We start from the raw sequence: 27,587 nt of genomic DNA, 5'->3' as shown, positions 1-27,587 counted from the left end.
GAAGACAAGTAGTGGGGTCGTGCCCTCTTCCTTTCAAACGTCATTGCCCCGCTTGTGTGAAGGGCGCCACGAACGGCAGGAACAGGCAACATTCTCTCCATTTCCTGAAGTCGTTCTTGCACGAAGCCTTCAGACAAACTCTTTCAGAGTCTACGCAAGAAAACACGGAAATAATCTGTCATTTTCTACAAACAAAAAAGCGTGTAACCTCAGTGGACTTGGCCATTGCAAGCGCCGGCGAGAAACGTGTGGATATTGCAAGAGCTTCGGCGCCGACATCTCTTTGGAAACGGTCCGCTAAGGTAAGCGGTTGCTTGTTTACAACGCAAAACCGGTGCTGGTCTCTCTCTCTTTTTTTTTTACTGATACTTCTTGAGAAATCCACATGGTCATGAGATTGCAAGCAAATATCTGTGATTTTGTAACTGGCGTTGCTGGAACTGTTTCCACGTACAGAAATACGGTACCACAATATTGAGCGCAAAACGTCCAGTATGTTCAAACTGCCTGTAAAACTAATGGTTCTTTTCACAGAAACGGCTATGAATCAACGAATTTTCTGTTTTCATGAAGGCTATGTTACAGTTATGAACGGACTTTTATTTGCAGAGGAATAACTGTAGTTTTTAAACGATGTTGACAAAGAACCCACAATATTGATCAGCTTTGAATAGCATTTATCTTTGTTCTGTGTGGCAATAGAGGTGCCCTTTTTAGAGTCAATAAAATGTATATAATTGAGCTGTGGCATTTATAAGGAATTTACTCTTCGAGCTGGATTGTTCCTAGCTGAGAACATTATTTGCGCCAGAAATGATATTACGCGAACTGTAAAATTACCGACACTTCGGTAATGACCTTTTTACTAACACCTCTAGAGCCATATAATATAGCTCTAGAGGTGTTACTTCATTTGCAAATAATGCCTGCATGCCTCTTAGGGTTGTAAAACGTACGGAGTAGAACAGTGATGCATGCCACAAACTATTTTCAAGAATTTTGTTACCAATTTAACAAATGCGATGCAGCGCCCACCAAACTTTATGCAAGCGCTACATCGCTGCGTCCGCTCGCATATTTCCCAGTGGGAAATGCCCTCGCTAGATATATTTTTATGTTGTTTACACGCTGCAACTCATATGTGCAGAAAATTTGCTTCCACGTGCAGCTTATTATGCATGTTGCATTGCGTGCGTTATTTTGCGTTTGAGTGGCGATCGCTCCGTACATCCGTGACCTCAATGTCGATATGAATGTATTCAAATACTATAATAACATATCTCCAAACAAGATTTCTGTGTTAATTTTTGATTGATTACGAAAAAAAAAGTGTCTCAGTTTTCTTTCCAAATAAAATTCACTATATTGTTACGGGGAAAAGAAGTAAGAAATACATTTACACTGTATTTACAGGAATGGCAGCCGCTGACAAAATCATAGCTTGCGAAGTCCAGATGGGATAGGAGATGCCGCTTCGATTTCACACCGGATGATGTGGACGAAGTCATCAGAGTGATTGGGCGCGGGCAGACTGCGGAAATCTTCGCAGGTGGACGTAGCAGCCGTGTTGGGGAGGCGGGGAAACGGGTGGGTAATGCGGCGGCTCTTGGCTTCTTCAAACCGCCAGAATTCTGTAATGATGGCTTGTACAGTAGAAGAATTCTTAAACACAAGGAGGTGAAAGGCATCATGTGCAATGTCCTTAATGACATGTGCGACTTTATCAGCTTCGGACATTCTCGGATCCACTTTGCAACACAGAGCGATCACGTTCTTGAAGTATGTCAGGTGTTGATATATGTCAGGTGATGTAAGTGCACGTGTGGACACGCGAAGCGAGGTCTTTTTGAGCGGCACGCTGACGTCCAACAGGCTTGCCAAACGAATCCTTGAGCTTTTGTTCACAGAGGTCCCAGGTGGTAAGTTTACTCCTCGAGGGTCTGAAACCAGACACGTGCCGTTCCCGCGAGATGGAATATCAAATTAGCCAGCATGATGGTCTGGTCCCAGTGGTAGCTCGCGCTCACCGGCTCATAAAGTTGAAGCCAATCTTCAGCATCAGTGCTGCCGGTGCCGGAAAAGGTTCCGAGGTCGCACGGTTGTGCCAGAATGACGGTTGGCGTGGGGGCCGACGAGCCCGAAGCATCCTCGCCTTGAGCTGGCATGGTAGATGCAGCCAAGGAGCGCCCCCTGCGTAAATCCGTCTTGAGCTTGAGCCCGCAAACTCCACCAAAAATGTTACGGGAAAAAAGTAAGAAATATATTTGCACTGTATTTACAAGAATGGCAGCGACTGGCCAAATCATAGTTAGTTCGCGAAGTCCTGAGCGTCGTCTTCTTCAAGTCATCTCAAAACGAATTATTCATTGGTCTGTCACAATATTATTTAAGTGAATGCGTAAGTTATAAAGGGAAAATTAAAGCGCGAAGCACTGTTTGGCCCAGCATGACTGCAGCACCACTAGTACGCGGCCTGAGAAAAGGGTACGTCAGAAATACGCCATCCACAGTTTAATAGGGATGCTGCGTTAGATATCACACCCCCATCTATCCAATGCTCGTTGCTTTGAGTGCTCAGATTGAAAGGACTACAAACAAACAAAAGGTTATCTTCTAGGGTAAAAATGACAAGTTGCGGACATTTCAGTAATGTCTAAATGAAAGCAATCATATTCTATAATCACAGGTCTTCTTGTCGAATATGCTTAAAGAGAGAGAACACGTTATTGGAAAGTAACAGTGCCGTAAGTGCCGTTTTTGTCGAAGCTACTCAATCCAATAAACCATGGCCTCCCTGGCCAAATTTTCAAAGTTGATAGAATGAAGTATACCAGGTAGGATTCTTTGTCACACAAACAAGTTTTTATATTCATTTATTCCCCATACAACGAACGACTGGAACCACCTTCCTGATGCTATCGTGTCAATCGAAGGCAGCGCACTTTTCCGCCGAACCTTGTTTGCTTTTTTTTTCAACTGTGACCATGCACGTGGCCACATGCGCTGCATTTGTGTAAGCGCTGTCGCGCCGTATTTTTTCTTTTTTGTTCAGTTCATATGTCGCTACATTTTTATAATTTGAATATCGTAGTATTCTTGTTATTTGATTTCTTAATGATTCCGTCCACTGCACATGTCGCTTGCATTATATAAATCCGTAGTTATCATTGTTATTGTTATTCGCATGTACCCCACTCCCCTCTATAATGCCTTGGCGCTTGAGGGTATGTGAATATAAATAAATAAATTAATAAATAAATAAATAAATAAATAAATAAATAAATAAATAGGCCCTAGAGGCCAAAGGCTTTGGTGGACGCTCACCTCTCCACATTTCCGCACCGCAAAAAATTCAAGTATCTCAAGATATGTTAGACGAACGCTCAAACAATCAATAAAGATAAGTCCCGCAAGTTCCTAGATATTGCTTTACGGGTGCGCCTGACGTATCCAACTGATCCATTGAAAGATACGGCAGGAGATACCTTGGCAAAGCCGCATCCCGCGAAGCTTACACTGCCTTCAGTGTGGATACATTACGTACAAAACTGTGCATCAGACAGGCATACCTTGCTCTCATCACATTCGCTATGTTAAGTTTTGCGCAAACATTAGAGAGAATGTGCGTGTGCGAAGTTGCTTACTTCAGTAGCAGTCAGCACTAGCGCGGCTGACTGCTCGCTTTTACAAGAAAATGGGCGCCTAGAAGTGGCTGGAATCGTTAAATAAGTTGTAGATGAAAGGCCAGAGTAAAATGAACCTAAAGTGCCCAAGGATTTACACTTAGAAACACTGAAATCAGCAATGTTTTGCGCCGAACCCCCACCAACCGCATTCACTAATTCAAGTACACGAAAAGGCTCAATATATAATTGTAAAGGAACCTGCCAAGTATGGTTTTAAGCGCATGCCGAGGCACGGCGTCTATACGATACCTTATACATGCGTTATGGATTGAAATTTTTTTATCTGTTTACTGCATAGCGGTATTATTAAAGCACAGTCAACCGCCCGGGTGGCTCAGTCAGCTAAGGCGTTGTGCTGCTTAGCACGAGATGGCGGGATCGAATCCCGGCCCCGGCGGCCGCATTTCGATGGAGGCGAAATACAAAAACGCCCATGTGCTTGAGTTGTAGTGCACGTTAAAGAACCCCAGGTGGTCAAAATTAATCCGGAGCCCTCCACTACGGCGTGCCTCATAATCAGAACTGGTTTTGGCACGTAAAACCCCAGAAAGAAGAAGAAGAAAGCACAGTCGTCCATAGAATAGGAAGTGATTCTGAACGACAATGTAAACGGTATGACAAGAGTCACTCCTGCCCGTTCGGAAAAGAAAACTGAAGGCGACTTGAAGAGCAATCATTGAAGCTTACTCTTTGGTCAAGAGTGGCGCCTCGAAGCTTTGGGTTAGTTGACATTTCTGGTAATTTGTACATCGCAGTTTCATTTTCTACATGTTAGTGATTGCATAATTTACACTAAAAGCTGTAACATGGATGCATTTCCGCCAATAAATAAAGCGCGGTTCAGTAGCGGAACGTAATCGCGTCTTTGGTTCATTTGCGAGAATAGTAGAGTATCGCATAGACCTATGATACGAAATGTACTATATAATAGCATATTTGCGATAATAGTTATGGGATCGCATTAAGAGGCCGCTAATGGAATACATTTTTTTTTGGGGCCCCGAAAGTGCGGCAGTATTTGCAGCAGTGGTCAGCACGCCTATCTGGGGCAAGTTCGCTCAATCAGGCGCGCTCCACTACAACACACACTGCGCGAGCGGTTACTCGAGGGAGGTGCGTATTTAGCTGCTCCATGTGCGTATGCACGACGTCTCTTAAGGTGGAACATGTCGAAACCAACTAGATGCGTAGGACGTACTACCGTTAAAAAAAAAAAAAAACTACGGGTTGAGTCTAACATGCTTGTAAAAAGGTAAATAAAGTACACTAAAAAATAAATATACACTAAAGTAAATATAATGAGTAAGTTGGACCAACCTATAATTCTATTTAAAAAAGAAGCGACCTGCGACAAAAAAAAAGGCATGAATTTCATTGAGCAAGTATGCACCTCCTTCCCTTCAAAATTATCTCGATTGGAGTTAATACACTTGTTCAAACTTTTCGTTCATTGTTCGAAGCAATTCTGGAGCTCTTCAAGCTTAACGCTGTTCAGTGGCTCCTTCGAAGCTGTCCTCTCATGCTCATAACAATTCTGCTGAATTATCGATTTTCCTTCCTGAAATACAAAAAAAAAAAGCTGAAAGGCGATTCAACTTATAGTTGAAGACGATGAAAGACGATGTCTTCCTGGGCAAGTTGAGGAAGCGAATGGAGTGTATGAACAGCATAGGTTATTTTGCAAGCCACGCTAGAGCGAGTTTTGTTTTTCAATAAACAATATATTTGTGAGTCAGCGCAAGTCCACTGCACCTATTGGTCCCCTTCTTTGTGAGCACTGCAAGAACCGAAGATGCGGCGAGCAGGCTTGATCGGCGTCAACTAGTTGCACCCTTTTTAGCAATTTGCACGTTGCAACGAACATTAGCACTCATCATATACACGTACTGCCGATGACACCCACCAGCTCCGCACTCTAAAAACTAAAGGTGTCAAAAAGTTCTAAAGGCTGCATGCTGCACGAGGGAGCAGCTGTATGTCACATATACGACGCTTTTCTCTAGAGTACATGTATACTCTACTAAAAGTACCGTTGATGTACTCTACCACTTCCACAGAGAGTACTAGCCATAGAATATTTAGCTCCACTACGCAGGAGGGGAGTAACTGTAGTACAGCTTATTTCACTCTATTGCAGCTAGTTGGAGAACCTGCTGTAGCTGGCTTGACTAAATGCAATGGTGTTGATTTCACTCTATTGTAGCGAGTTGAGGGAGATTTGCTCCTGCTTATAGTATAAAAAATAATTGATAGTTTTTTAAGAAATTACATGAACAGGAACGTCCAACTTTGAAGGATTGTGTTTATGCCTACGTACGTAGCAGTGCTTATTCCAGGCATAACCTGCCTTGTACACACGGGGGGGGGGGGGGTCATTTTTAATTTTTACAGAATTTTGAAAAATTGCCTTTGGTAGATAGCATATGTCTTGTCCTTTAGCTGCATTATTATTGGAATCGGACATTACTACCAGACAAAAATGGAAACACATATTCAACTAATTAACTTCTTCATTAATTACTTTACAGCACATATTGCAATCCGAATTGTAGCCGGTGAGTTTGCAAGACCTATGCTCTGGGAATGCATTTTCAGGTTTACATCAGTTTCAAGGTACTATTTACGAAAATTTCAGCTCCAATACAAAGGCGTCCTAGTTACTTTACTGCTTCAATTCATGAAATAGGACTTTTGCTAAAAAGTAAGTGGGAAAAACATTGCACTTTTACGGCGACTTTGATGGCGCATATCTCCGATCTGATGTCATTCTAGAAATTCATTCGAAGTGGATGCGCCTTGCAACCTCACAGGCTACAATTCGTAAATTGTCATGTGTGTCGTAAAGTAATTAATTAAGAAGTTAATTAGCGAATATTTCTTTTTACTTGAATTTTTGTTTCGATTTCTCGTGCAAAAAACGCCCGCCTCTCTGAATAATACAACTCAAAAGACTATAATTATGTTATCTGCAAAAGACAATTTTTAAATATTCCGTAAAGCCTGAAAACAATCACTGCTTATACGTCAAAAGCGTAAAAGGACACCCTCAGCTACGTAATATTTTCGCGTATTTGAGGATGTTTTTCCTAATTTTTACGCGCACAGTCAGGACATGCATACACTTGATGTCTGCAATAAACATTGTCACGTATGTAGACATGTATACAATCAACTAAGAAATAATGCGGACAATAAAACCTGAGAAAAAGCTGAATATCATCGAAGACTCACAACGCAGCCTAGTATTTGCATTTCGGGCCTCGACTAGAACGTGTAACAACTTTGTCGTACACAGTTTTACTGGCTACTGCTGCAGGCTGCTCGGGAATTGAACATTTTCTGAGATCCCGTGGTCCGTAAACTTTTGTCGTTGACATTGCAATCCTTTGAATAGGACGTCCTTGCAATTGCAATTTCTGCAAGGTGCTTTTAGGGGCCATTCCCTTACAAGGAAGAACGAAACCTCGTCAAGCTCACGGATCCTACAAGAAGTATTGCCAATGCTGCCGAAAAAAAAGAAATGCATGAACATTAGCAAATTTCGTTAAAATGTGGAGTTAATAAAACAAGCACATATGATGGAAGACTTGTACATTTTATTCAACTGGGGCCAAACTCTGGTAACGCATATATATATATACTCAATACCGATCGCCCGATACAAGCTGACCAACCAACAAATTCAGCCACAAGCAAATGCACACGCTTTCAGAAAGCGAAAAACTCGCTGCAGTTTGGTTGGGCTTCTCAAGAGAAGACGGCGGTTGGATACGTGCAGTACTGGCCATGAAGATGCAAAAAGATTGAAATGGACTAAGTTCGCCGGGCAGAATGTTTATTTCGCCAATACCACAATTTATTACGAAATATAACAAGATGGAATCCTAACATAATTGCATTTTATGAAAACCGAAACCAGGAGACATGTCAGTGAACTAACTCCTCAAATATAATATTAAACAAAATTGCATTTGTGAAATACGAGGTAATGAAAACCGTGAATATATTAGGAAAATTGAAGACAGTATCAAATAAGCTCCCGTCTCTATATGAATGAATGGGTTGCGAAGAACTTGCTGAATGATCCAATTTCGTCGTATTTGTAAGCACCAGATCAGCTGCAGTAGCAACCTGGGCACTATGGAGGCTCCGCTAAGGCGGTATCAAGTATTTCTGCGAGTAGAAGGACTTATGAGGCGAGGTTGAAAACGCCTAAATAAGGTAAACAAAATTCTACAGCTAACTCATGTAGGCTGCGCATCCACACTACCAGCAAACACTGCTTGGTGGCACAGCGGCTTTCGGAGCCGTATAAGGTCGGCCTCACAACAGGTGTCAAAATTCATAGACTATGCGCCAAAGTTGAACGCAGTACTGGCTCGCTGCATGACCCACCTGTGAATTGGTGGCTGCTGTCCACGCCAGAGTCTCGCAGGGCCGGTGAGGTCCAGTGCTTCGTCACCGGCGGTGATACAAATATCAGCTCCAGCATGTTTTCTAGAAAAGTAATGTTCGCTAAAAAGCAGTGAATCAATTCTACGTTAGTGAACACCGATGCCTATAGTTAAATGTTTAGAGCAAACGAAAGCTGTTGCAGAAGTTCAGCTACAGTGCATCGTTGCTGACGGCGAAATGGCTGGGCCAAGCTCGGCCACATCGCTGCCGACAATGTCATGAATATTATCGCATTACTTCCTCCTTCTTGGGAAATTATTAAGGCGAAATCCTTAGATGGCTCATCGGTCAAAAATACGACGACCGTCCGGCGTTATGCCCCGAATTTCAAGTGATGTCTTAGGGGACATCTCAGATACATTAAAGAAACTTTTATCAAGAGTAGGAACAAGTTCAAAACGACTGTGGAAGCTACGAGGATAGTCATATTTGGTGACGCGTGTGCCAGTAAGCCATCAATTTCTTTACCAATCAAAGAGCTAGATTGCCTCTGTTCGTGTTGAACAGACATCTTTCTAAATAATCAGTGGGACCACAAAATTGTCTACGTGTGGTTTTCCGGGATTTGTTCATACTTGCCGAGCAATGTATATGGGTCTTATGGCGTTTTCAGGAGTACTCGTATAAGTACGCCGGCGAGAACAGGAAGTAAATCAGTTGTTGAAAGTTAGCGCTGTGTTTGTCTAATGTGCCTTTCCCTGTTATTCTCATTCTGCCTGCGCCACAAGAAAGTAGACGAGCCACTACTGTTGTAACGTGTCATTCACGGCTCAGAACCAGTGGCGATGTCTAGGCGACCGAGAAAGAGGACCAGTAAAGTGAAACATTTAATAGGAAGTAACAACGCATTCGAATGAGAATGCGTAAAGTAATTTAATGAATGTATCGTGAGCGCACAGGCTTTCGCCTTCATCCTCTTTAGCGTATGCTAAAGTGACTGTCAACTTTTGTGATGTGTGGGTAACGCGGAAAGAACAGCAACGAAACAGGGCACCTTGGAGCATCGCCGGTTCTTTCTCTAACCCTATCCGCTACACCTTTTTAGCAAGCCGCGTAAGAAGGCCTAGCGCGCAAAGAGCTTCTTCAGGCTGCCGGCGACGCCTGAGCGTTATCATGTCGGACGAACATGGTAGCCGGCTAAATTGAACACATGCATGCAATGAACACAAGCGTCTGGCATCTGTTACTCTGTGATAAGCCAGTCATGCGTTGCTTTATGATAGGCTGCAAGTGAAATGAAACAATTGAAACTCTTACTTGAACATAGATGTTGCCGCTGTTCAGTTTTTTAACACCTTCGATGTCCGGTAATCCTCCCTTCAAACCTCCAAGGCGCGGCTCACGAAAAACTTAGCAGTATTCTTCGAGCATTCATAAAATATCCAGGAGCATCACCTTCGTCATATCAAACTTTGGTGGCCTTCTGTCACTCGAAACCGCGTGAAGGGCATCTGAAGTCACAAACGTCACTAACAGCGCACTCCCCCACTCAGCCTACACAAAATCACAAGGCCTGCAAGAACGGAGATTGCGGTACTACCGGGTCACGGGACAACAGAGTTGGCTGGCACAGAAAGACGGAGTACTTCTATTCAGATAGCGAGCGATCATCCGTAAAAAATATCATTGATCATGGGAAGCAGCAAATGGAGGCATTAGACAGAACCGACCGTGTGGTTATGCGGCGCATTGCTCACCTCATATGTATTCAGGGGCACCTGGACTCCCATGGCGTTCTAGGCAATTTGTTTTCTTTATCTCCCCCATGAGAGGGTTTTTTCCAGATATCAAAACATCTCACATAGACAGTGCTTTCACTTTACTCTCTTTGTGAAATGCACCAAACACTCAAGAAATGGAGATCTTGATTTGTGCGTCTGAGCTAAATTGCAGCGGGAAGCAGCGGATTCATAGACTATACGAGTATTATGGGCTATATATAGCAAGTGAGTCACTAGAATGATGTCTCGCTCTTCCGGTCCCGGAATATTTTACGGTGGCCGTATGTGCCAGGGCATTCCTTTGGTGTTCACGCAGTTGGTTAGCCACATAGAGTGAAGTGATGCGCAAACCCTGGCATTTGATAGCGCATATATTTGGCGCCACAGTATCAGTGTGTGGTTTGGCTGCCGTGAAACAATTATACTCTCTGACGCAATCGCAGAGTTATCGCCGTCGATGCAGATAGCCTTAGCGCGATCTCTACACTATGGGCTGTAAATCATCTGTGGCACTCTACTCCACCTCCGGAGAAGACTTGCAAAGAGTAATTGCATTTTTTCCTAGAGTAGATGCTGCATGTACGCTACCATTGTTCTTATATTCTTAACAGCGGAGCTGTTTAAGCCGGGCGTAATCTGTCTGCTGAATCCAAAAATGGCTGATCATGGCAGCAGTGCACAAAGGGTCCAAGCACAATGGCAGATACCCCTGTGAACTAGCGAAGCTGAGCCTGATTAAGTCTGGCTAAGTCTGGGTAAGCATGGTTGGGACTACCTAAGCTTTGTCAGTCATCGCTAGGCAATTGATAGCCAATCAATAGGTAATCAATAATCGATCAAAATTCAATAAATTACGGAAAATGCTGGTTATAACTTGGTAGTGTATAGCCTAGCCCAAATACGTGGCCAATACCTTGCGATAGCCAATCGATAGCCAATCAATAGCTAATCTATAATCGATCAATAATCGAGAAATTCTGGGAAAATGCTGGGGATGACTTGGCAGGGCTTAGCCTAGCCCAAAAGCCAGGACTAGCTAGATGCCCATCAGCTACGCTGCCTCTTTAGCATTGCGCCTCCAGTGCAAGCTGCGTTAATTTTTTTTTATGTGGAGTTTATTTTTTCGTAGCTTCTCGCTTCGGAGGAAACTTTACTCCTATACATACCCAATGGTAAACGTTACGACATGTGTGAAAACACTTCAGGAAAAGCCCGACCAAGCATGCAGTCTGGTGCTTTCACGTTCGCAACTCGGTGAAGGCGCCGACAATCACGGGGACGGACATTTCATGAAATAAAAATCCTTTGCACACGTGCGCTCCTTCTAACTGAAGTGCTTTTGTTCTTCCAGGCAACAAAAGCAAGCCTTAGAGCAGTAACGTGCTGCAAGAATGAGAACTTGGGCCATTTCTCAAAGAAGAATATTGATATTTTGCATATACATGGTTCTTAGTTTAATGCGTGTGCGAGCAAAGCACGGGCATAAATGTCTCGGACACATATAGACGTGTTCGCTTGGCCCACGGCTTCCGAAAGCACTCAAGATAGGGGCGTTTGCTTCCAAGCTCGCATCCACTTTTAGTGCGATACTGTCGTTCGTTATCGCGGCACGTATCGTGGAATTTTCTTGGCGCCGACAGAGGCACCCAACACATCAGCGTTGTCGCAAGTCAGTGCTTAAACATCGTCAGCTACGGACACAGGGCGAGGTTCGCGCAATCAGGCGCTATGCTTAGACGGGTAAAACCTGCTTCTTGAAGGGGCAGTGGCCTCGCGCATCTGTTTTCCTCCAACTATCTGCATAGCACTTACGCCACTACGATCAGTTCCCTCGAGCTCAGCCAACGACACCGCTTCTTCTGAGACGGTAGTTTTCTTTTACGGCTCGAACAAGGCAACGGCTTCGATCAACAGTTCTGCCTTCTAAAAGGTAAGACTTTTTTTTCGTCGTTTGTGCAGCTTTCTTGAGTTATGTGCGAACCTAATGAAACTTAGCCCATTATAGTCACCATTGCGAAAACGCACTTTTCATTCTGATTTGTGGCGATAACTTTTCATGTCGTTTCGACTTATGCTGTGTCTGAAAAGTTCTGGGGATGCCTTATATTAGACTCGCGTAAGCTTGCGTATTGACGACAACGTTTTGACAAAATGTGCTTTCCGACTTCAAGTTTTCGAAGCAACTTTTTAACCGCTTTCTTCGCTTGAGTCGCTACATTTTAACCAATTCTTTTCTTCAGGTTTCATTTGTTAGAAGGGCGAATGCCGTTATAAGCGAATGCTATACGAGTGAAAATGTTTCTTTACAACTCAGTGCAGACAAAAGTTACTTGCTGAAATTTTCACCCATACCAAGTATTTGACGCCAAAAATTCGCAGACTACCCGCACACTGAACAAGCTTACAAATGTAGCGCAATTCTTGAATATTTACACTTTGCAAAGCAAAGGCGTTCACACCTTTTATGTGACTGTGAAAATACATGGTGTCGGATGCCAATTTCCTGCCTCATACTCATTCAATCGACGTATAGAGGTCCTCATCATGCGGCGTGCTAACTCTTTAGAGAGATTTCTGTTAGGTATTCAGCAAAAGCGGTACGGGTTGTCTGTTTTCTAGGGCCAGTGTGGAAGACAAAAAGTTTGCCCTTGCGAGTCATGGCGCCTCCGTATGGTTATATAACATACTTTTGAATTTCCTGAGGGTGTAACAAAAGAATATCTTCAACATTATGCTGATTGTAGACGTAACCTCCTTCTAACCAAAACCACGATGTTACTGGAGGAAATCAGTTCTTACGAGGAGCTCGACGGTTTGCTCTGAATTACAGGGGTTAGGGCGTGTTCTTCATCTCAGATAGCCCTCTAATCAATAACCAGCGCCCTTACTCATAAAAAATATTTTACTTCGTTTTATAATATAGTGCAATATCTCTAAAAGGTCAAAATTCACAGTCAATTCTTTTGAATATTTAAAGCTGGGCTCAGGTGACCTGAATATTCCTGCAATAGCTCCGATATCTGTTGTGCAAAGTATGCGATGTGTTCCTAGAATAAAAAAAATATCAATTAAGACGCCTTTAGAACACTGTCACTAAAGGGGTGAGTAAACGAATAATTGTACGAGCACTCTACGAGCAAGTTTTTCGTAACCACAGCATTTTCGGAAAGGCCATATTAGCCGCACCGATAAAGTTTCACTTCGCTTCAGTGGACGGTGTTTCACAAGATGATCACAAAGTGCCCTCTTTTGAGGCTGATTAAATTTTTCCTCGTGATAAATAACCGCAAAAAAAGGTTAGCTGAGATTTCAGTTATGCAAAGACAGCGTATACGGGTGGACTGCTCGTCAGTACACTAATGACCGCATGCTCGTTTTGAACTGAACTTTCCTTGCATCACAACTATCGTTCACGTGGGAGGTTTCGCAGTGTTCGTCGCTTATTCCTTTAAAAAAACACAATTCAGATATCACTTTGGTCTTGTGGCTTCTATTTTTCTCGAAGAACAAGTTTAAGGTGATCCCTAAGTCGCTGGTGGTGCTGACGCGATTGGGCCGGTCTACAGGCAAAACTGGTGTCCCTCTTATGGGCATTCGCTGGCCACGCTTTGTAATCTCGTCAAGTGTCAAGTATCTTCGAGGTCGTCGTTTGGCTAGTAGGTTTTGCTGCGGCCACCACATTCTTGGAGCAGCACTCGGAACCACGTTATCGCTAGCGGGAAAAGCTTGCGGTTCTTTGGGAAAACTGTCGCTACGGGCATTTGGCATCCGGCAATCCGCGAATTTGCCCGGCGTTGCGGAGTTAGTGTGCCCTTACCACAACTCAAAGCGATCGCCTAAATATATCTCGCAATATGTTACAGTGACAATGTAGCAGAAAAATATTTTCAGCATACCTCTTCGCAGTCTTTAGTAAGAAAGCTCGCCATCTAGAGTTCTCTTCTCCAAGATATGTTTCGAACAATTTACACTCCTGAGCAAAACAGACGGAATCCTGCGAGCGCGTGTCAAGAGCATGATACCATCACCTGGCTCCATGCCACTGAAGCTAGCATGGCGTCGATTCTGGGAAAGTGCGCATGTGGGTCCCCGTATAATTCGTTCGCATGACCACTCGCTCTGTCCGACGCGCACGCGCTATCGGTAAGCTATTGATATCGGCGGCTCGATCGCGAAGAATTCGCAAAGCGATAGCGCGGCGAGTCGGAATGAGGGAATGGTCATGCCGGACGAATAACATATAGAACGCATATGCACGGAGCGCCGTATTTGGCGTCATGCGAAGTTTGATTTGTGTGCCACCAGGCGGTGCTGCTATTCTTTTCAGTGCATAGCAGCGATCACTTTGCTTAGCTGGTTATTAAACATATTCGCACATGCAGGCGCCTTCATCACGCGCCGTTGCGTAAGACGATACTTTATATTGTTTGAATTAATTTACCCTCATTTATTCGTTAGCCCGTAAAGGTAACAAATCTCAGCTCTTGACTTTATCTTCAGCGTGCTAGCTGCAGTTTTATAAATAGGCCTTTATTCACCCGGCGGAAACCAAAGTTCGTCACACTGCTGGCGCTAAACACTTTCGATGACACGTAAATCATTCGAATGAGTGATCTTACGGAAAACAGAAGTAATATATTACCCACATAAATTCTGCACCCTAAGAGCGATAGGATCTCTGCTGCCCTTCAGCAGTTTCCGGGAACGCTGTTTTATGCCTACATTGACTGTCCCTGAGATAAAGCTCGGCATCCCTGTACTCCGAGAATTCACATTGCGCTCTTTTTATTTGAAGTACATATGAAATATATGAATCGGTGCCGAACAGACATTTCCTAGTGAAACAGCTGTGAAACAAGGCAAAATAAGAGAGATGAGTGGATACGTACCTGCACTCTGGACGAGCCCGTACGACTCTGTATTGAACCGTGTTATTTGGGCGATTGACCGGTCTTCATGTTCATTACCTACTTGCAGGAGCTTCGGTGCATTTAGGCGGTAAATTTCGTTATACTTCCACAATAATTTCATCTTTCTGACACTGCAATTTATTCTGCAGTGGGCAAAGCTCAAGCCTGCAATGGACGCTGAATCATACCGAAATGTTGGTGGCGTGTGGCTGCACAAGGCCTTCCGCGAGGAAAACGTCCGTTCGGCCATCCAGTACAAACCTCGTGAAGGCGACATCTTCATCGTAACGTATCCCAAGTGCGGCACCAACTGGGTTCAGTTCATCGTCTACAACATATTGACGCGTGTCAAGCCCCTGCCGAGTCTGCGCGAATTTGGTCTCTTGAGTCCATTCATCGACATGATCGGTGCCAAAGCGGCCGAGAATCCATCGAGAAACGGCCCAATCATGACCCATCTTCCACCAAATGTCCTTCAGCCTGTCAAGGGGTGCAAATACATCTACGTGACCAGGAACCCATATGACTGTGCCGTGTCCTTCTACCACTTCATCAAGGGATTCACACTCAAGACGGTGACCGACGTCTCTTTCGAAAGTTTCCTCGCCCTGTTCTTGTCGGGAAAGGTGATGTTCTGAATTTCTAGCTTGCTTATAGCGTGCTAACGCTAGTAAATATTGCATACCTCGCACATCTAAGAATACACTGATGGCAGCGTAACTTTGAAAACTAAACATTTTGGCCAAAATTGCTAAATGAGTATATTCCTTCCCAATACAAATAATTACTGGACAAATAGTTCATACGTTTGCTAATGTTGTTTTAATAGACAACGGGAAAGAATGACTTCGCCAGCTTCCTCCTCAGAAAACTGCATTTGTTTTTCATGTTATTCTGCTCGGCCAACAATAATGTTCTTTCGTTTCTTCTCGGAAAGACAGACGCCTTACCTCGAAACAAGCCGCGAAACAAGAAAAGCAGACAGTTGACAATCGCTGTGACAAAAGAAATGAGCGAATCGGCATATGTACGGGTATTCCGGAGACGAAAACTTGGAAGTGTGTATTTGTTGGCCACGTTCAGGCACCAGCCGCACCGTCCTTGTCTACGTGACATTACTGCCTGCGATACTAGTTCATGCTTACCTTTCGTTTGTCTATATATTTTCGCAGGTTATCTACGGTGACTACTTCGATCATCTGCTTCCTTGGTACAAGCGCCGAGCCGATGAGAACGTTCTGTTTTTAACGTACGAGCAACTCAAGCAAGACACGAGAGGACACGTACTGAAGATCGCCGACTTCCTCGGTGACGACCACTGGTGCGGCTCTTCGGAAAGACGAGGCCCTGTTCCAGCGCATTTTGGACGCCTGCAGTCTCGAAAGCATGAAGGCTTTCTTCAAGGATTCTCCGGGAGAGCGGATAAAGGAAATATGTAAAGCCGCGACCGAAGTATCCCTGACGTCTACAGAGCCTTTGAACAGGGATCCGCAGAGAAACGTCGATAAACACGAAGGTTCTGGCTTTGTGAGGAAAGGAATTGTCGGAGATTGGAAGAATTACTTCACTGCGGAGCAGCTAGACAAGACAAAGGCTTGGATCGCCTCTAAAACCAGCGGAAGCGACGTTATGGAACTGTGGCGTGAATATGATCTTCCATGATTCTGTAGCTTGAACTCCAATGCAATCCATTACAGGGCGCCGCCGTATTGCAGTCAATTTTTCGATGCCGGAGACATGTTTCTTGTTTTGACTCCATCAACTTTTTGTTCGCGATCAACGGTAATATGCGGCACGGCCTTTGATGTTTGCGAGGACGCCCGACGGTATAAGTCGTTGTCGTAATAATTAAAGAAATATTTATTAGAACGTACACTATATTTCAAGTTCGTGTTGTTTGAAAATATGTCTCAATAAATGGAGCTGAAACTTTCTATCCGTTCAGTATTTTACTGTGTCCCTTACTTAGCCAACGCTTTTCCTGCACTCATGATGGGAAAAATTGCACAATATTTTGTTTACTATATCTCCGGGAATCAACACTCATCTTACATTCAAAAACAATTTGGACACTTCATTCTTTTTTTTTGCAGAAAAAAAGTTACTATGCAGAATTTTGTGTTAGTGTTTTTATTATACTTTTTTTTACATTTTGTTATGGATTGCAAAGAACCAAAAAAAGTATAATGTCAGTGCGAATGTCGAACCCAGTTTGCTATAGCCACCTTTGATTCTTTCATATTACAGCTGAAGCTTCGTGATCTTTTTGTTCACATTTTGTTTCCCAGTGCCTAATGTATCGCATACTTTTGTTCCGTGATTTAGGCAGCAAAATTCTTCAGAAAAGTTTCCTCTAGAACGAACCGATAGAATAACGGTGCGTCGTTGGGAAAGAATTCGCTCTTATAGTTAAAAACAATAACACACACAAGACTGCGCCCATCTTAAATATTTGTCCATATAGCGTTCGTCTGACCAGCCGCAAATTTCTTAACCAAAGCCTTCTGAGTAACGCAATAAATAATAACCGCCTTAAGTGGGGCATGCTATAACGCGACAAACAGTTTCTGTACATAGTGTGCTTGCATACGGCCGCCAGCTATCACAATTGTTCACAAGAAATGCGCAATGCTAGCTGTGATGTAAGATTGCACTAAAATTTCACAATTTAGTAATTCATATTTTCTTATGCTTGGATAAAGTATAAAAGATGCCAGAAGGGAAGAATTATGTCAAGCATCTCTGGCGAGTATCTACACTAGCTGCAGATTGCAAGTGATCTTACAAGAAATTGCGGAGCACTTTAAACTTCAGATCATAAGGTTAGGGTTATGGTTAAGGTAAGTAACCTCTTAAATGTGTGTACGGCTACGTGTATCTAATAGGTTATCGAACCGCAACCGAACGGAAGAGTTAATTTTGCACGAACAGAGACTGAACCGCAGTATAAATGTATTTCACTTCGCAATAAAACTGAAAGGGCTTTCGGTGGGTGCACACTGAAAGCCACCGAAAGGGCTCTCGGTGTTTTTTTTTTTTTTTTCAATGCATGGCCTGCACGCAACTGGAGGTTTCTCGGGGAGCATCGTAGTTTCACAGGAGCACCGCAGATTTCCTGTAAATGAAATATTTTATGCAATTTTCCTCTAAATATCTTACGTTACACAAGTGGAACAATATACCAATTGAAACAGATCGAACCGTATTTGGTGGGAGTTAAACTGGAACGGAATTGGTTTCCAATGAACCGAAAAAAAAACCTGAGCGAGTAAAATGTTTCGCATCCACCCTCTGGTATCTGCACTGAGTAGACGAACGGGGACCTGTTTATGTGAAGAAAGTTCTCGGGACAACAAAAATGCGTTAACGTGCGTATGACAAGTTTTTTAACACATTGGGTGTAAAGAGAATGTAAAGGCAGTCGAGGAACGTCAAGGAGTAGTAGGTGGTATGATTAGAAAATTTGCAGGCATGCAAAGCAGTCGGTTGAGGAAAGACAGGGGTAAACATCGCTAAAAACGGATTTCATCCAGTAGGCCCTTCTCTGAGGTGTGAAAGTGCGATCTCGAAGACCACGAGACGAAAGAGTCAAAGCGGAGGGTTCGGCTTTCGGTGAGGTTCAGACCTGTTTTATCATTGTTTTGAGCTGCCACAGTGCGTTGACTTTAGCTTCTTGCCTTCTGCTTTGTGGCGGGCGCCGTGAAAATACAGCGTTTTCTTTTTGTTTTTCGTGGTTTCAGCATCGCGATTCGGTACTGCGGTGTTCACTACGCAAGTTACACTGAGGGTGCGTGGGCAGAGGCTTTATGAAGTGGTGTAGTTAGTAATTTGATGAGCAGTCATCCGGCAGTGCCAAAAGAGCTCGGAAGAAGTCGCGCTTTGCGAACAAGTCTCTATGGACAAGAAGGCCATATCATCGATGCCGTTCCGCCCATTGTTGCAGAACTGGTACAATGTGCTAGACTAGGGGTTGTGGGCTCAGATGAGGTTCCAGCCTGGGGCACTTCATATGACCATCCGCGAGATGGCACTACAGACATTTTCATGTGAAAGGTTTTGCAGTCTGGCACTTACGCTATGCGGGTTCTGAAGGTTATTTCGCCCGAATAGCGTAAATCTCAATAAGTTGTTGCTATCTGTATTACCGGAAATGCGTCAATTCGCATTCGCTTTCTGGGCTATATGAAAAAAAAGAACTTTATCATCGTGACTGCAACGGCTCGGGAGGCAGAATCGATGACCTCACGAGTACATCGGTTTGGATACTGGTTCCACACCAAAGTGAGCAGTTTGCGGAAGTCTCTAGCAGTTGCTGTGACGATAAAATGAGCGCGCTGATTTGCTTTATCCACATCCACCACCTGTATTCACTGTCTAATCGTCCACTGCGATCCACTAAGGCCAGCGTCGAACGTACCCCGCTCCCCTTAGCAGTGCACCATTGACCAAGCGGATCGCACTTGGTCAAGTTACGGACAGTTTTTTTTTTTTTTTTTGGCGTCATAAATGTATACACCAGACGTGCGGGTACACATTGCCGGAAAGAAAAATACGGCATACAGCACATCTATTTATGTAAAATTGTTTCTGTAAACATATCTAACAAGCTGATTTCCAGTTGTCGACAAGTCGACGAACGTTGTACGCTCCAAAAATAATTAAGACGTAGTCAATTCGCGTCCATGTGTGCTGGCTCCAGCAAACGAATAGCAGTGACGGAAGCGCGCGAACCCGCACGGCTCTTCTGGTGGAACCCGCTCCAGAGCCCCTAGGGGCCTCCGGCTCCGGCGACATGAGCGGCTTCAGCTGGAAGCGTGCGCCGCATAGCGAAGAGAGCGCACTACCCAATATTTTAGTACGCTGTAGAACTAGTAAATAGAACACGAACTAAAATAAGCTGCCGACTACAGCAGTAAAGGAAGATAGGCTGGAAAGTGCGCATGTTCAAGACACAGCGCCAAACTATACACCAGTACGAGCCGCATGGCCGCCGAGGCTTGGTGGAATCCCTAGGGGACATGTCGCTGTTTGAAAAGCTGCCGTTGTTTCAGTAAATGCACGAGAGGTGGCCAAAAATACATGGGGGCGTTCTTAGGCGGAGTGTTGACAGCTCAATTATTTTTCTCGCACCATGGCAAAATGGAACAGCGTAATTATATCAAGAATGGTTTATGAGAAATCAGACAGCAGTGTAATACTGTTTCAAGTGAGATAAGAGTTTCTGAGAACGCCAAGGATTTGCTGATTACGGCTATTTGTGCTTATCGTGCCAAAACGTAAAATTGAGCGTGCTCTGCCACGATGCCATAATATTAATCCAGATGTAAATAAAAACGCCCGCTATTACTCGTGCTGAAATCTTGGGTTTTAAAGGTGGAGAGGCACAGGTGAATGAATATGAGGTGGAGAATTGTAAAATATGGTTGGAAGATGGATGACGTTAAGGTAGGTATAACGTTTACGATGTTCCTTTCCTAGCTTGAGATATGTTCGCGCGAACCTCGGATCCTAATGGTGGAGAACAAACGGTGGAGAGGAGTAATAACAACCAGTTTGTGTTAACCAGCCAGTGTCCCATTTTGAAGATATAGATAAGTTATTAGATAAATTATTAAGATAATAAGCGTTATTAAGATAGATAAGTTATTAGAACGGCAGAGAGGTCGGCTTGAGCTAGCATACTCTCGCAGCTACTCTTCAAAGGCGATTCTTATACGCATGCTTATGGGACAATGCTTAGGCACATCTGTGCGAGAAGGAGCTACCAAGAAGCCATTGCGGACAAACTAGGGGTGTTACAGGAAATTACGAAATTATAGCCACGCTGCCTTTGTGGGCGGCTCTCAATAAAAAGCCATATGGTAATTATTTCTTGCAAAATGTTAACTACGGCGCTCAAGATTACACAAAAAAAGAATAATGGCACGCTCGCAACTTCACCTAGTCGAGGCTTAGTCCTTTGCGGAAAAATAATTAGCTAAAGGTGCCTTTTAATTAGTTACCGAGCATAGGACGTCAACTGCGGAATAATGATACGGCCTATACCTATACTAACAAAGTTTCATGAGCCGCAATAGCCTAGCTCAGTGTGGCTATACCGGCATGCTAGGAAATTTACGAGAGCATTTTACATGCCTAAGTTCGATTCACTCAGCATAAATAACAGGCAGAGTTCATCTGCCTTTAGTACTTTCAACCTAGGCAATGTAGGTCTGAACAAACTGAAACGGAAACTGAAATAAATTCCGCACAATAAAGCCGAACATCAGGATGTCCGATTAATCACAGTTCAGCCGGTTCATGCTTGCCAGCGGAATTTCGCCGTTGAGTCAACCTATCAGACGAATTCGCCATGCATGTATCAAGAGACGTCTGTCAGGCTACATTATGCGCTGGCTCATTCACGAGTTGCGTGGTTGACACGGAGATAATCAGAAACAAGTTTGTTGTAGGGCATTTGGAACAGTAAAATCATGCAATTACTCGTTTCTTGTTTGCTCACGAGCGAGCCCATTTAATGGAGTTCGAAAAAGCGAAAGGACGCCTGTGACTTCGGCGACCGTCTTTGTGCTCAATATACCGACAACTTGCCATAAACATTTATAACGTCAGCCATAAATGGCCTTCAGAACACACGACCCAAATATCGTGCCATGTGCCCACCGAGTTCTTTTTTATTTGTATCGGCAGAAGAGGAAGTGTTAATGAAGCTATGTAATCTTGTTAAAACTTGACCGATAATAAGAAAAAATACGAAAATGAAAGTCTTGATCAGATGACGTTAGTGGGTCATTGTTTAGAGAACGAACGTATAGATTTCTTATATAAACACAAGAAGCCAATGGCTTTGTGCTGTTTCGAGGGGTAAGGTCCGACACACAAAGTCCTGCAATTTTTTCTTAGTTATCTTCTGCCCACCTAGTTCTAGGGCCTTTCATCTCCTTCGTCCAATTCTCTGAAGAATAGCATCGGGGCGAAAATACGCTGGCTAATCACTCTACTTTTCAAGGGAAAGTTTTCTCCCTCACTCTCACTCCGAGTTGTTTCTGTACCATTGCATATAAAGAAGCGCGGAAGGCAAGGCCAGCCAAGCGATGTCGGCGGCAAACTTTCACGAATGACGTGGTATGATGGTTGCGACACATAATCCCTGCTCAGGTACCTTGGCCCTCATAGCCAGACAACTTTCTCCGCAAGACATGAACGGGACGAAATAATTCTTATAGCTACAATGGAGGCGCCTGCAGTGACAAAGTTGAGAAAGTGGTAAATTGATTGTTACAACAAAATTTCGTGTCACAACATGGAACCTCTCTGCCTATGAGCCTAATGAACGACAAGGCGTTATTCAGAAATTAAGAATAGGGGCAAGCACAATTGCAAGTGTCGCCTTAAATATGGCCTATCTAACCTAAGTCATCCGTTGCACAAGTATCCCACGTGCAAAGCCAACGCAGCAGTATTCTTCCAGGATATTAGGTCATTCACGAGTTCGGTTGGCTCAGATTTATCAAATGTCTACCGACAGTATTAGAACGGCAACGTAGACTATTTAGAGATGTAGTTCAAGCTCTTCCTAAAGTATTGTTTTAGATTTCCTTTGTGATATTTGCCGCATTTTTCATTTGTATCTGTCGCCCTCTGTGATAGTTACGTGACTTTGGCGTTACGATTCTGATCACGAGATTGTACTTTTGATCGTTGTCGCGTCGAGTACATGAAACCGGAATGAAAAAATGGTCGTGTACCGTGAATTGGGTGCACGTTCGATAATCCCAGTGGATCAGAATTATTCCGAAGTCTCCACAGCGGCAAGCCTTAGTACTAGATGACCATTTTCGCACGTGAAAAGCTAACGTATTTTTTTTTTTGCATCTAACAACGATGTGCAACAAATGAAATCACCAGCACGCGTGCCTCTATACCCAAGCCAAAGCCTCAGGTTCAGAAGGTCGTTATTACGCCGAAAATAGAATCATGCGGTGTCTTCCTCACGGCAGCATTTGAATCATGCCTGCCAGTGTTCACAAGGTATCCAGTGAGCATCAGAGAGCGACTTCAAACTTGAGGCACTTGGTGGAAGCTGTATAAGTCTTTGAATGCGCATTGTTAACAATGAGAGATACATCCTTTTCCCGAGTTGGCAATAACATAGCAGGTTTCTCCTTCTTTTTCTTTAATTTCTTTTTTACTCTTGTTCAAAGCATGTAACTGAATAGTCTCCTCCGCAATGAATGTTATATTGGGTCTAAAAGGGCCACTATATTCACTAGCTCTAACTAAACAAGTGACACAATATCGTGAGCAAAATACCATCTCCTAAGTGCACCACTGCAACAAATCCCAAATGTCATTTTAATTGAACAATAAATTCCGGTCTCCTGTTGCAGTTGCGGTTGAACTACCCTAGCGTCATTCGGGAATATTCAAAACACATTACAAGTGTTTGCATATAACAAACATTCTACCTTCTTTTCATCTAGTGAACAATGTGAAACACAGGGGTAACGAGTAAACAATACAGCATAACACTTTTTATTGTCAATGCTATTTTCGCCACCGCTTGAGCTTGCACAGTTCGCTGTAAAGTTCGCAGACTAACCTCGCTCAACAGTTCACCACCTTCCTAATCCTCAGGTGAGTTATAAATGCGAGGCTCGATCCTGCGCTCTGATGCAAAAAGAATGAAGAAACATGCCGCCGATAATCGCCAAGGCCACGTCCATAATTGTGCTTCGAAACTCCTCGCTGACCTCAAGAAACTGCTGTCTTGGAATTGGGGACTTTGGTAGTAAAGATTAGTGATTCAATCTTGTTTACGTATTTCTTCTTCCCAGAGTATAACAGCTTGGGTTTGGCTATACGGTGCTGCCGAGAGCGAAAATTAGATTTTTCACTTTTTATGCATTTTCGTATTTTCTTTTCTTTTCGTGTTGCAGCCTTCTAATCATGTAGACCGAAAGCTAGAGAACATAGCTCTAGTTTCCCGGCAGCTGTAGCCCAATTTCGATGAGGACGGAGTGCAAAAACACTCGTGAAGTAAATATAAACATTAGTTGAAGGTCAGCGGCTCATTGTTTGTGTTCCTTGCTTGATTTATCGGCCTTTAGCTCTGTTGAAAATTCTAAATGTGCCATAGTTCACGTCAATGTCACAGCTCAAAATTAAAATGGAGGCTCCTGCTACACTGTCTCTCAAAATCAGGGCCTCGTTTTGGCACGCAATACACCAGAATTTATTTTGGGCTGCTATGGTTTGACCAACCCGGATGGCATTTTCTCTCGCCTCTATCTGTCTTTGAGCTACCTGTCATCACCCCATTACCTATTTGAATGAGGATTTACAGAATATGATGTGAAGATACATGACCCTGCGTCAGCCGTTAATAACCTCGGACATAGAGATGCGATAGTTATTGACTACTCATAGGCGTTTGTCACGGCGTGTCCTAGCAAACATCTTCTAAAGCAAGAGGCTGCTCTCTGCGGTAATTACGCAACAGAATTATTGAGTACTGTACGTAAAACTACCTGCACCTTCGGACTCTGATTTAAAGACTGAATCGTCAACGTTCATCTCCCGTCAATGTTTCTTCTGGTTTGCCCCAAGTGCTCGGTGCTTGGGCCTCTTTTGTTTATTTTTTATATAATGGTGTGAGAAACGGTGTTCCTAGCATTGCCAGTAAACGGCGGCTCATTACTGATGTCAGTGTTTTGTACAGTAATATCACTCATACAACTGAGCAATCAATAATATTACGTACTGCATTTTCGTGTTCGTGTGAGTAAAACAACAAGTACAAGATGGAAGTGAACTTCAAAAACGAAGTCTAAGGATGGCATTTGCAAATGGAAAGCGACCCGCGATTTTCACATTTGGAAGTTGTGAGCACAGCTTAGACTGCGTAAGTCAGTTCAAATAGCTTGACGTAAAACTTTCCCTCGACCTGAATTCGCACATTCATGTTCACTCAGTATATCCAAAGCCACTTCGAAAATTTGGTTACTTAAGCAGAACATTAAAAGCTGCAACTGGGGAGTGTAAACTAGCAGCTTATAATTCCTTCGTGAAGCATCCGACGTACCCAGGCTCGAAGCTGTCCAAAAGAAAATAGCTGCTTCATTTTTAGTCCACACGACTGTAACTTCTCACCTTCATTGTACGCCACTACCTTATCCCTTGAAAAGTTTGCTTACAGACGCACGTGTTAACAGCAATGCTGCACAAAATTACAAACTGTTGAACTCGCATTGGCGTTCCTTTTGCGTTTGTGAGCCCCTCCACAAGTTGGACCCGTAGAAGATCCTCGAATATTTATCTTGCTTTTAGTTAACGCCTATTGATATGCGGAACAACCTAAATGCCTCACTGCAGAAGCTGTCACCTACTAAGCTTTAGAAGGAGTTGCATAACCATGTTATTTGCTTATGTTTCCTATGTATTGCCTCCCTTTTGCGTACCAACTGGTGAAATGCTTCAAGTATGAGCCAACAGTATTTGTAAATAAGTAAATAAATAAATATAAAACAGATAACGTCGCTCAAGAATGTTTCCGGCTAGCTTTCCCGATTTGGAAGTTTGTCCGTAGGGCTCCCATACGTCGACTGTGAAATCTCGCACCCAAGTGATGGGTTTGCCGCCCCACAAGTGCTACAAACAATGCCTTCCTTCAACCTTATCTGCACCGTTAGCTTTCATGGCGCCGGGATCGAATCCCGGCCCCGGCGGCCGCATTTCGATGGAGGCGAAATGCAATAACGCCCGTGTGCTTGCGTTGTAGTGCACGTTAAGGAACCCCAGGTGGTCGAAATTATTCCGGAGCCCTCCACTACGGCGTGCCTCATAATCAGAACTGGTTTTGGCACGTAAAACCCCAGAAAGAAGAAAGAAGAAGAAGCTTTCATGGCGCGATGCCCAATCTTTCAGCAGTGATTCCTGATCACTGTCCCACGCACGAAGGCTGGAAGCTGGCGTAGTGAGCGTAAGTGTTATCATGCTGTAGTATCACTCGTAAACGCATGTGACCAAATGAGCGCGGTGCATTCGTTATATATTTTTTTCTCGAACCCCCACCACGAGACACCCCATAAAAGTGGGTCGGGAAGCCTAAGTGGCGCTGGAAAATCAGAACCACTGACGAGCCGACGATTTCAGATTACACCGTGTTGCGACAGCGCTATTAGTAAGTTTGTCCTGCGAAATACTCTGCCTGCTTAGTGAGCAGAAATACTCACTATAAATCGGCAATAGAACAAACAACACCTACGCCCCACAGGATAACCAGGTGGTAGTTATTCTAACCTCCCTCTACTTCCATCTGTTTCTTCTCGTCTTCGTTACCGTCATTAGGCCACATTATGTCATATTTTTTTGTTCTCTGTATGTTCCTTAAATGTGACTTTCGTTTCGGAATATATTCCGAAACGTACGCATGAAATCCTCTTTGTTGGTCAGCGTAAGATCTCCTTGATAAACATGTATTTCCCTCTTTTTTACAATTTTAGAACCACGTGCAAAGCACATTCCGAATTCTAAGGCATGAGTAGCTGTGAGCAATAGATTAGTAGTTGATTGTTACCCTCACTTCTTTTGAATATTTCAGGTACAACACTCTAAGAGAAACCATGGATCTGGATTGCTACAAGTACATCGATGGCCTATGGATGCACGGGATGTTTGATGACGACATCGTGCGCTCAGTACTGTCATACAAGCCAAGGCCAGACGATGTCTTCATTGCTACGTACCCAAAGTGCGGAACAACGTGGACGCAGTATCTCATTCTGAGCATCATCAGCAGGGCCCAGCCCCCGAAAACACTCGCCGACTTCATGCTGGCTTCGCCCTTCCTTGAACTCATGGGTGTTGAAGCAGCCGACAAAATGCCACGGCCAGGTCTCTTGAAGATGCACCTGCCCTTTGACAAGGCGCCATACTCAACTGACGCCAAGTACGTTTACGTGGCGAGAAATCCTTACGATGTGTGTGTCTCTTTTTACTACCACACGAAGGGATTCACCCCAAAGCGCGTGAAGGACGCCTCCTTCGAGGCGTTTCACGAAATGTTCATCACTGGCAAGCTAAGCTACGGTGACTTCTTCGACCACCTGCTTTCTTGGTACGAAAAACGCAACAACCCAAACATACTGTTCTTCACTTATGAGGAGATGAAAAAAGACACTCGCTTCTGGGCGCTGAAGATAGCTGACTTTCTCGGAGAGCAGTACGGCAACGAGCTTCTCAGTAATCCGACGTTGCTGAGAAAAGTGTTGGACGCAGCAAGCTTTGAAAGCATGAAAGGTGTCTTCACTGACAAGATCGGTACTTCGATAATTGTACTGCTGGATCTGCCACCAGAGAAGGCTTTAAAGACCGTCGAAGTGTACCGGTCGTCGTGGTCCGAGACGGAGGAGATGTACGAGGACGAAGGATTCGTGCGCAAAGGTGTTGTCGGCGATTGGAAAGCACACTTCACTCCAGAACTTATCTCTAAAACAAAGGCGTGGATTGCGCAAAAGACTCACGGATCGGACGTGATGCAGTTGTGGGATGATATTGACATGCCTTGAGTTATGTGATTAGGCTGTGGGTAAAAAAAAAGAGAAAAAAGGACGCCTTAAACAATGAAAAAAGTTGAAATGGTGCAGGCTACTTAGTGTTAAGCCGAACACATGCTTAATAAGTTCTTTTACAGGCTTATTTTGTTTGTTTTCGAACTGTATTTGCTGCACAGCTAGGATATAAAGCAAACGCAACTGCCATTTTTTAATATTTGACTGCAAGTGTGTTGATAAAAGAATGTTGCCCTTCGCACA

The 27,587-nt window shown here is 43.8% G+C and overlaps 2 protein-coding genes across 3 annotated transcripts; both read left to right on the top strand.

Moving 5' to 3' along the window:
- The first annotated feature begins 86 nt into the window (after positions 1-86).
- On the top strand, positions 87-27,541 carry LOC119458965 (sulfotransferase 1E1). The gene is made up of 2 exons (XM_037720818.2): positions 87-302; positions 26,375-27,541. Exon 2 carries the CDS (start codon positions 26,397-26,399, stop codon positions 27,339-27,341), a length of 945 nt encoding a protein of 314 aa, XP_037576746.1. The 5' UTR covers positions 87-302; positions 26,375-26,396; the 3' UTR covers positions 27,342-27,541.
- LOC119459577 (sulfotransferase ssu-1) lies at positions 11,494-16,757 on the top strand. 2 transcript variants are annotated; one of them, XM_037721286.2, is made up of 3 exons: positions 11,494-11,792; positions 14,922-15,398; positions 15,945-16,755. In XM_037721286.2, the coding sequence occupies exons 2-3, from the start codon at positions 14,943-14,945 to the stop codon at positions 16,209-16,211; spliced, it is 723 nt and encodes a 240-aa protein (XP_037577214.1). In that variant the 5' UTR covers positions 11,494-11,792; positions 14,922-14,942; the 3' UTR covers positions 16,212-16,755. The 2 variants fall into 2 exon arrangements, with proteins under 2 accessions (XP_037577214.1, XP_049526812.1); XM_049670855.1 differs by lacking the exon at positions 11,494-11,792 and adding an exon at positions 14,774-14,860 and having other exon boundaries at positions 15,945-16,757.
- Positions 27,542-27,587: the final 46 nt, after the last annotated feature.

This window comes from Dermacentor silvarum, chromosome 7 (assembly GCF_013339745.2).
Source record: "Dermacentor silvarum isolate Dsil-2018 chromosome 7, BIME_Dsil_1.4, whole genome shotgun sequence".
In the NCBI taxonomy this organism is placed as follows: domain Eukaryota; kingdom Metazoa; phylum Arthropoda; class Arachnida; order Ixodida; family Ixodidae; genus Dermacentor; species Dermacentor silvarum.
The sequence above is the reverse complement of the archived record's forward strand: the minus strand, read 5'-3'. Positions and strand labels throughout refer to the sequence as shown.